The following is a 10,564-nucleotide window of genomic DNA, read 5'->3' as shown; positions in this document are numbered from 1 at the left end:
CTCTGAAACCCGAAACCCGAAACCCGAAACCCTGAACCCGAAACCCTGAACCCTGAACCCTGAACCCTGAACCCTGAACCCTGAACTCTGAACCCTGAACCCTGAAACCCTAAAACCCTGAAACCCTAAAACCCTAAAACCCTAAAACCCTAAAACCCTAAAACCCTGAACCTTAAAACCCTGAACCCTGAACCCTAAACCTTAAACCCTAAACCCTAAACCCTAAACCCTAAACCCTAAACCCCGAACCCCCGAAACCCCAAACCCCAAACCCCAAACCCTAAACCCTAAACCCTAAACCCTAAACCCTAAACCCTAAACCCTAAAACCCTAAACCTAAAACCCTAAACCCTAAACCATAAACCCCTGAACCCTAAAACCCTAAACCTTAAACCTAAACCCTAAAACCATAAAACCATAAACCCCTGAACCCTAAAACCTAAACCCTAAACCCTAAAACCCTGAAACCCTAAACCTTAAACCCTAAACCCTAAAACCATAAAACCCTAAACCCCTGAACCCTAAAACCTAAACCCTAAACCCTAAACCCTAAAACCTTAAGACCCTAAAACCCTAAAACCCTAAGAAACCCTGGACCTTGGACCCTGAACCCTAAACCTTGAACCTTAAACCTTAAACCTTAAACCCCAAAACCTTAAACTGTGAAATCTACACCCTAAACTCTAATTCCTAAGCCCTAAACTCTAAAACCGTGAAACCTTAACCCTAAACTCTAAAACTCATACCCTAAATCTTGAAGTCTAAACCCTAATATAGCATATTTAACAACTCATGAAAAGTTTATTTATAGAAATATAAATGTAAGTATCACTACTTTATAACATATAATTTACGTTCTCTAATCATGAATCTAGGTTTTGATCATGCTATAAAATTGATAACTAAATGTAGTGAACATGATAACTGATAATAGGAGGTATATCTAAAACTAGAACATACCTTTGAAGCGTGAACGCAATACAAAAATGAGCTAAATTTTCCTTTCAATAATGGATTGGGTACCTGATACATTAATTCAGTAGTAATTAACACCTAATTAAGATAAAATTATACTTCTTTGAACCCAAAAAATTCAGATTTACAATAATTGAACCTAACCAACAGCCTAATACTGAAGTCTTTACTTGTTTATCATAATTAGGCATGCATATATAATTTATTTTTTCTCAAAGAAAAAAATCTAAATGAAATTATTTGTTCAAAACAACAATATCGTTGTTGCGATTTGCCGCAGTATGGTGTATAGCACTACAAGAGTTTTTTTTTCATCTTGAAGGGAATATAGCAGATTCTTGATGATGATGATGGAGCCATAAAGTGACACCACAAGCAACAATGACCGCAAAAAGTTTAGGAGTAACATATTGTATACTTATGTTTAAACTTAACTTCAACTTACATTACAGCTATTGACACTAATTAGAATGTTAATAGTCTACTGCTAAAGTAAAAGGTGCACTTTACTCATGTAAATACTGAATTTTTAACTATAATTATGTAATATATTACTAATACTATAAGCAAATTTACTAAAAAAATCATATTAAAAGCTTAGCAAACATACCATTAAAAGTGTTATTTTAATATATAAATGATTTCTTGAAGTGGACATCAACTTTGATTTCCCCAACATTAACTTACCTAAGCATAACTAGAAGAATAATAATTTTATATAAAAGACCTAACAATCACACAAATGACATTGGTTAAAGTTAACTTTAATAACCTAGACATGCGCATAATGTTAGTAATTGATTTTTTTTATTTAACGTTAGTAATTCTATAATTTTAACCTTCTAAAATTTATAGATTATAACAATATTCGGAGAAAACATTAAACACTAAGCAAAACATATTTCTTTACTCATTAATGTCCATATAGTGTAATCTCCAAATGATAAAACCTCTCTCCTTTTAGAGGCAATTTTTATATTGAATACATACACATCGTAGCATCGATACTAAGCATAATGGATCATGTTCATTTTTCCAACAAAATTAAGATCTAAGACTAATTGTGTACAGTCTTAAAAAAAATATAAATGAGAACAAAAAACAAACATTTCAAAGACTTTGTTACATCTATTACAAACCAACAAAAAACATAGAGAACAAAATTAGTTAATAGCTAAACATTGTTTTTCAAGATAGAAGTATTTACTACCTTCCCCAGCAAAATACGATAAAATAAAAACCAAAAATGGAATAAAATGGTGAAAGCAAAACAAGAGAGGAAGTCGAAAAAAATAAATTAGTTGAAGAGCTTTAGAATGTAGATTTTCAACTTCTAAAATAGTTTTAAAATACCTGAAAACCCTCATAATGTAAACTTTCCAAGTGGAAAAATTACATATTAACATATCATAAAAAATGGAATTATAATAGAAGTTGAAAATTCATTACAAGGTAATAATTAAGTTTGACTTCATTCCACTAAAATCCCAATACACGCTTTCCACATGCAATACGAGATTGGAGCATCAAAAACACCAGTTTAATAATGAAACCCAGAGAAGAAGAAATCTTAAAGCCTTTTTCTTATAACTATCTTTACTACTATTTTAAGAAATTGTTATTCTTATATCATACCTTTTAGTTATTCCTAAATAATGCAACTTTTATATAAAATTCCTACACCAAGTCAAATTTACTGGTAACCTGTGAAAGAGGTTAAAAAATATTTTGTAAAAAAATAAAAAAGCTCATTCTCTCACTCCCTCCTCCCTCACTATGCTGCCCACCCCATCTTCTTCCACTACCCTTTGCCCCACCCTGTCTCGTTCCCCTTCTCTGAAATCAGTCAAACTCACCCATCCCTTAAACCACCGAAACTCACCCACCCATCTCTAAAACCACCAAAACCCACCCACCCTACCCCTTAAACCAGCGAAACTTTCCCACCCTTCCCTAAACCACCAAAACCCACTCATCCAATCCCTAAAACCACCTAAACTCACCCTCTCAGGTCTTAAATCTCGAAACTCGACGTGTTCGATTAAGTGGTTTGAGTTTTGTAGGGGTGCAATTCTTGTGTCATGGTAGATGCGGTGGTTCACATTAAGTGAGGGTGGTTCATGTTGTGTGGGGTGGTGTGTTGGGTAATGATGATGGAGTGGTTTCGTGGGGTTCGTTCGTGTTTCATGGGGTGGTTCATAAAGCGAGAAGGTGGGTGAGTTTCGGTGAAAGAGATAGAAGAAGGTGGTGATGGTGGTTCATGAAAGAGGAAGAAGCTAAGAAGGTGGTGATGGTGGGGGTTGTGGAGGAGGGTGGAAGTGAGAAAAGGAGAGTTTGGGTCTGCATTTTTTCGGGTGTGGGGTAGGGAAGAGGTGGCGATTTGGGGATAGGGGACTAGGGGAGAGGGTTTTCCGGTGGTTAAGGTCATAGTGGTGGGGTGGGGTGAGGAAGAGTTCAGTATTGGTAGAGATAGATGAGGAAGAGAGGAAAAAACAATTTTGTTTTTTTAATTTAACAAAAAATAAAAACTAACCAATGAAATTGTGACAAGTTTAATTTTTCTATAATCTCATCATATGTATCTAACAATTACCACTTACAAAGTAATCATTTTCTTAAGGATTTTAGAAGAAGAAAAGTCATATACGAGAAGTTTGACCATGTTTTCCAATAACTGAGAAATAAAAGAGAAGTCATGTTTTCCAATAACTGGGAAATATACGAGAAGTTTGCACATAATGTGGTTCTTTTGACATAAAAAATGAGGCATGGAGGTTGTTCTTGTTATTGTTTTAAACAATTTTTTTGTCTTCTCTTTTATTATGTACAAGTTATCTAGTTATACCAACTACCAACAATTTAAGATCACATAATAAATAAAAAATTATAGTCTTAGACTAATATCACGTGAATACATGTTCAGGAAACCCTTAACATTATTTCTCATAACTAGAAAACATGCATATGCAAAACTATTAAGAGCAATTTGCAGCCACCCAAAATTAGGCTAAGGAAGGAGATTGACCATAAGTCTAACAATAACCACTTGCAAAGGGGGGGGGGGGAGAGGGTGGGTGGGTGGGAAGGGGGGTTGAGTTTGAAAAAATATATGTTTTTCCTCAAAACATGACTTACCATCCTGACCCCATTACTCGCATTCCTTATAAACGGACCATTCAGGACAACTTTTGAGACAATGCCACTTGAATTATCCTTCCCAAGCTGCAGTGGTAAACTCAATTAATGCAATAAAGAACACTCGAGATAGTTGACTTGTTACAATTAAGTAAGAAATATAGTGACTTAAGAACATACCTAATTCCATGCCCAAGACCACAATAATTTTTTTTCATTTTGATAGTTGAACTGGCATTGACGACTGAACTACAATCATCCCCTGGTATGCACAAACGTCAACATAAAAAGCAGCTATTAAACCATATAATAGCTTATAATACATAGTGCAAACTCCTATTCCAAGACACGTTGTAAAAGGGGTAGAGTGGTATTAGACTACTAGCACAAACAACATGTGTTTATATTTCAAAACATACGACCCGATGTCTCAACCATGATTTTGTAATAAACTAGCATCACTAAGGTAGATAAAAGAAGAATTTTGTAATAAACTAGCATCACTAAGGTAGATAAAAGAAGAATTTTAAGGAGTAATATTTCATTGATAATATGGAATTTGACAGTAGAATAAAGATAAATACAAACTTTCGAGAGGCAAGCTCTCCCAAAAGAACTCTTAAAAATTAACCCAAATACTCATTAATTTGCCACATGCTTTTCTATCTCAAATGTGCCTCTTGTATAGAGCTTCTACTCTAACAAACTATCTTCTTCTGCAAGCCACTGTCTATATAAAGCTATTCCCTAAAAAGCCCCTCTCCCTTTTATCAATTCATTGCAGATTTTTGCACTCCAATGGAGACTTTTAAATGTAGCCTTTAAATCCAACAAACTGAAGGTAGAATATCATTGAAACCCAACGAACTGAACCAAACCTCTTATTGGCAGTATACTAAACACTGATAGAGAAGCATAGCCCCTAAAACGGCCCAATATTTAAACTTCATTGGTTTGAAACTTCAAATACCTTCAAGTAGTTTACAAACGACCAGAAAAAGGAATTAATAGAATTAACTACTAATTACACTGTTATATAATAACTTCGGCAGGATATAGTAACTCCTACTTGATCATGCACTTTTATTAAATTTTAGCAGGTGTCTAAAGATGATTATCAGAGTAATATCTGTTAGTACATACATCAGGATACAGCAATATGGGACGCAAACTTGGGAGTTGGGGGATCATGAACTTAAGTCTACACATAATTCATCATGACAGCACATACCTAAATTATTATATGCTTCAGCATAAGTGGGATTTGCAATGATGGCTTTCTCAATCATACTAGCAGCAGCATCCATTTTTCCCTGCCGCCCGAGAAAAGATTCAATACCACACATATATATAAAGTAAATATAAAAAACAGTAAAATATACCTGAACTGTGAAAACAACACCAAGATTATTCAAAGATTGGGAGAAGCTCGGTTTTATTGACAAAGCCATCTGTAATGCGGTAGAAAAGAATTATTGATCTCTGGCCATACAACAATAACGAATAGCTGAGGTGTTTCAAGGGAGGCACAATATATAAACAATTACCTGATAACACTTGACTGCCTTATCAAGATTTTCATGATCTTTGTAAATGACCCCTAAATTATTGCATGCTTCTGCACATTGGGGATTGAAATGGAAAGCAAGTTCATAAAACAAAATTGCCTGCATCAAAAAGAACACATTATCCTCGAGATCAAGAGACTACAAAATTTCTACAGTAACAAAGCTGGCCAATATTGTTAACACGCAATTACTTCCACTTTTTTCTTAGGGATAAGTTAAAACTACAGTAAAAAAAATGAAAGTATAAAATTTCAAACACGTGAAAATATTTTTATTCCCAAAATAATTAGTTGACTGAATAATCCACCATGAACTAACAGAGAGCATTAATCCAAAAGGTATGTAATGAGGGAGTGCAGGAGACGAGGCTTGGAAAAAATCTTATGCTTCATGAAGTGACAATGACCCTTCTAGTGTAACTTACCATGTCAAACTTCAGCATTTTACCATATGCAACACCAAGGTTAGTACAAAGCTTTTTTGTAGTATGCTACACCTTGTTCAATGTCACCCTCAAGCTTAAACTGAATAGAAAGAATTGATGATTAATTAGTGTTTTGAGAAACTTCTCCAGAAAGAAAAAAAAAAAAAAGCATAGCACAGAAAAGGGGGATGTTGAGTGAATTCCAGAAAATCATGGAATTCGAATCCTAGCAACGACAGCTGATCAATAGCCACAAAATAATTTCCCAAAGACACCCCAATATCTTTGTAAACTCAAGTTTATAGCTGAGCAAGAGAATTGTGAGAAAGAGGTAAAGCAACTGATTATAATTACGTACTTGCAAAATTCCATCTGTTTAGCATTTTTTAGCTTTTAATATACTATAGGGAGGTCAATTACAAATCTGCCACAAGTACATATTCTACCAGTCTCTTGAAAGTGTGCAAAACTGGCAAAAGCACATAGTTAGAGAATAGGTCGAATTTACTTTCTAACTGCAAGGTATTGACAAGAAAAGGTGGGCTATATTATACCATAACCGCCATAAATTCAATTTAAAGAAAGCCTCAAAAGGGGGGACACCAGCATAATAGCCTAAAAAGAAGAGTGATAGTATCTTTGAGATGAGAAGAGTAAAATGTGATTTAAATACAGTCAAGACAACCTTGAAGTACCTCATGAATGACAAATTATTTATGTAAAACAATGCTGAAGAACTCCAATTTCTCACAGTAAATAAAAGCTTCAAGCTAGAATCACTACATGACATAAAAACTCTCACAAGATATTAAAGCACAAAGGTAAATGCTAAATCGACACCTACCTTTGTTCCCAAATCAGTCAACGCTATTGCCATATTATTCTCTTTGGGAAGAAGAGAGGGTATAGCCTTGCAAATGTAATATTGCTTTGGGTATTGGAGGTTGTTAAAATTCTTGTCAAAGTGAATGAAATATTCACTCTTGATTCTTTCCACATATTCTTAAAATCAAGAGTGATTGGAGGTTGTTAAACTATTCTTTATGTACAAAAACACCAAGAATTCTAACCCAATTAAGTTGAGTTAGCTAGAAATACCTAGTAGCACTCTAAGCCAACTTTCATTTTGCTCTATTATCAGGGTTGTTCTAATGCTATACCTTTTAAATTCATTAATCTCATAAACAAATCACATGTTAGAATCACATGATCATATACTAATCTAATATTTCCCAACCATTTATTCAGGAAATGAGCTATCTGATCATATCAAAGCTTGAAGAAAAACAAACCAAAATCAAATAGCTACCTGCTACCGTATACCAGTATCCATCCATATTCCATCATAATCAATGTTAGACTGAAACCTAATTCTAAATCGTATATTTCCCAACAAATTAAAAATAGCAATAAAAGACCCATATACTACAATAAAAGGAATATATGCTTCATGCTGTCAACGAAGTCTCAATAAAATCCACGCCTCAAATTCTTGATTCAACACACACATACATGATACAGTAGAGAGTATAGTAGTAGTATAGCGCACAGCAGCAGCACCGCAGTAGAGCAGCACATAAGCCTTAGAATGCACGCGTGAAATCTAAATCTCCAATCTCTTTCTCTCTCTCTTCTGTGCGCACCTCAATTTCTCCCATTATTATTTTACTCATTTACAATGTGCAAGGTATACCCACACCATTTTCCACAATTCACAAACTCCAAAACCACCCTCCACTTCCTATTCTTCCTCTCTCCACCTGCTCTAAAGATCACTAAGATCTAAAGGATAAATTTAATAAAAAAAAACAGGATATATGTAGATGGTAGTTATAATGAGTAACCTCGAAATCAGCTTAGGCTGCAAATTACCTAGGACTTGGACGTCCAGAAAGCGATTGAGGAGGCCTCATAGGAGGTGAAGCCGGCAAACTACCAAGCACTAGAGCGAGTAATCATATCAGCCATGAAAGAGGTCTGGTAAGATTGAGAAAGACTGGTGCTACTTGTGGTATCACCTCTTGCAGTTGCTCTCTGCCATGAATGTGAACTCAGTCCAGATAAAACATATGCCCTTCTTCTCCATCTCTACTAGTTCCTCTGTTTCAGAGAATTATTATGAAAAACCCTTTTTTCCCTTTTTTCCAAATTCTGAAATCCATATATCTTAAGAACATCGAGTAAATTTTGATTTAGGTAAATTCTTTCAATTTTTTACATTTTTGAGTTAAACAATATCATGAAAGTAACAGGCGTAGAAGTAAAACTTAAACATATGACAATAAATTAACTGAAGAAGAACAACACAAAGGTTACTTGCAATAGTTGATGGAAAGAAAGAAGAAAAAATCAGCCTATATAAATGAAATACCTGAGACCATAAAATCTGAAGTGAACTTTGCAACTCAGCAGCGGAGATGAAGAGGTAGAGGAGAGAGAGAGTGAAAAATGAAAATTATGTTACAGGACTTTATAGAAAATTGGAGAGTAGAAGATTGTGGATCTTTCCACTTCCCCATAAATCTTATGACATCATTACATTATGTATCAAGGATTTGAGGAGACGTGCGCAATCTAATAATTAGAAGAGATGATCTTGTTATGATATCATCCTACTTGAGTACTTGGATATACTTGCTGAGTTGCTGATTTTTGCACGCGATGTGTTCTTAAATAATTAGGCTATGTTCAGTTCACCTTATTTTTGCTTATTTCAAATCTAATCAGATCAGATCAGAAAAAATAAGTTCAGATCAGATCAGATCAGATCTGTCAGTTTTTAAACTCATTTTTACTATTAAATATCTTTCATTACATATTAGTAAAAATTATAATAATTGAATATTAATAAAGTATTCATTGAGACGAATCAAACAAGACCCCACATGACTATATTTTTTCTTATATATTGAGAGAAATCTAAAAGATAAGATCTTGTAATCAAATCAGTTCAGAAAAAATAAGTTCAGATCAGATCAGATCAGAAAAAATAAGTTCAGATCAGATCAGAAAAAATAAGTTCAAATCAGATCAGATAAGTTCAGATCAGAAAATTTCAGGTGAACTAAACATAGCCTTAATCGCTATTATATAATAGATAAAGATAGGTCCAAATATATGTAAAAGGTTCATTATATATAGAAAACACTATAAAAAAAAGTAAATAATTTTTTTTCCTTCTCTAACTTGTAAATTCTGATTTCACTACAAATACACCTCTATTTTTTATCATGACCCACCATTAATTGTGAATGGTTCTTGAAAATAGTGATTTGTAAGTAAATTTTTGTAAATGTTTTTGTATGTATTGACGTTATAGGTTATTAGTTTTAGTTTGTAAATTAATTTTCGGTAGTTTTCTTTGAGTGCGGATTTTGATTTTGACATTTCTTTTGTAATTTAGAAAAGAAAGGGGGTAAAATAGGCATTTCAAAAGAGGACACCATTACTCCCCCCCTTCTCTTATATAATAGAGATATGATATCCACTCATAATTATTAATTTATTATGAAATTGTGGAAAAAGTATTGGTAATTCAAAATGAGATTATAAAATGGCATCTCACAAACTTTTGGTACCAAAGCTAAGTCAAAGTGGTATTAAAATAAGTTAAATTAGTTTCTTAAACCTACGTCGAAGGATTGCTAGAAAAAATTTACCCCAACCCATGCTCCACTCAGGCTCATCATCGTCCATATTCACACTTTTTTCACTATGTCCTATAATTCCACATAAAAGCATAAAAAGGTAATCTTTAATAAGAAATTAAGATGCAGATCACACGCAAATCACCAAGTTATGTGGTCATTATTGCAGGATTTCGATTTAAGGCTCTCATTTTTGGCAAAATGAAACTCTCTCTATATATTCTCTAAACGCATGACCTTGTACAAGGTAAAAAAATGGTAAAAAAAACTTTTTCGAGCATCAATTTATGGGGTCATCATTACGGAATTTCGATTTAGGCACCCATTTTAGAAAAGAATGAATATTAAGATTTTGGATTTATGAATGCATAACCTTATAGAGCTTGAAAATAGAACCAGTATGGGAAAAAAAATTGCTCAAAATTCATTTCCGAACAGCATCAAGTTATGGGGATCATTATAACTGGATTTCGATTTAAAGCACCTATTTTAAGAAAAAATGAAACTTTAAATTTCGAACTTCTTAATGCACATCCTTTTAGAAGGTGAAACCCTAAACCCTAAAATCTATATGTTATTCCAAGAACCCATGTGTCGTCTCAAAGAGTCTGGAGTTTTAGGGAAAAAGATTCATGAATTAACGTTTTTCCGTCCAAAAATGTCAAAAGATCATAAACTAGGATACACGACTCTGAGACATTTAAATTGTGTTTGGATACGGCCGTTAGAATTCATATATGCTATGAAAATTGACATATAAGGCGGAAAACTTAACATTATAGTTATTAGGATTCCAACCGAGAATATTATTCATA

At 33.7% G+C, this 10,564-nt stretch overlaps 1 protein-coding gene across 5 annotated transcripts; it reads right to left on the bottom strand.

Annotated features, from left to right (window-relative positions):
• Positions 1–588: 588 nt before the first annotated feature.
• On the bottom strand, positions 589–8,731 carry LOC104885215 (probable UDP-N-acetylglucosamine--peptide N-acetylglucosaminyltransferase SPINDLY). Of its 5 annotated transcripts, XM_019247777.3 has the most exons (9): positions 8,474–8,731; positions 7,975–8,202; positions 6,103–6,202; positions 5,658–5,777; positions 5,493–5,561; positions 5,342–5,423; positions 4,291–4,372; positions 4,111–4,197; positions 589–1,023 (listed from the first exon to the last, which is right to left on the bottom strand). In XM_019247777.3, the coding sequence occupies exons 3-8, from the start codon at positions 6,118–6,120 to the stop codon at positions 4,152–4,154; spliced, it is 417 nt and encodes a 138-aa protein (XP_019103322.2). In that variant the 5' UTR covers positions 6,121–6,202; positions 7,975–8,202; positions 8,474–8,731; the 3' UTR covers positions 589–1,023; positions 4,111–4,151. The 5 variants fall into 5 exon arrangements, 3 of the variants coding, with proteins under 3 accessions (XP_019103322.2, XP_048495627.1, XP_019103323.2); XM_048639670.2 differs by having other exon boundaries at positions 6,103–8,136; XM_019247778.3 differs by lacking the exon at positions 7,975–8,202.
• Positions 8,732–10,564: the final 1,833 nt, after the last annotated feature.

Source organism: Beta vulgaris, chromosome 2 (assembly GCF_026745355.1).
Source record: "Beta vulgaris subsp. vulgaris cultivar EL10 chromosome 2, EL10.2, whole genome shotgun sequence".
Lineage (NCBI taxonomy): Eukaryota > Viridiplantae > Streptophyta > Magnoliopsida > Caryophyllales > Amaranthaceae > Beta > Beta vulgaris.
The sequence above is the reverse complement of the archived record's forward strand: the minus strand, read 5'-3'. Positions and strand labels throughout refer to the sequence as shown.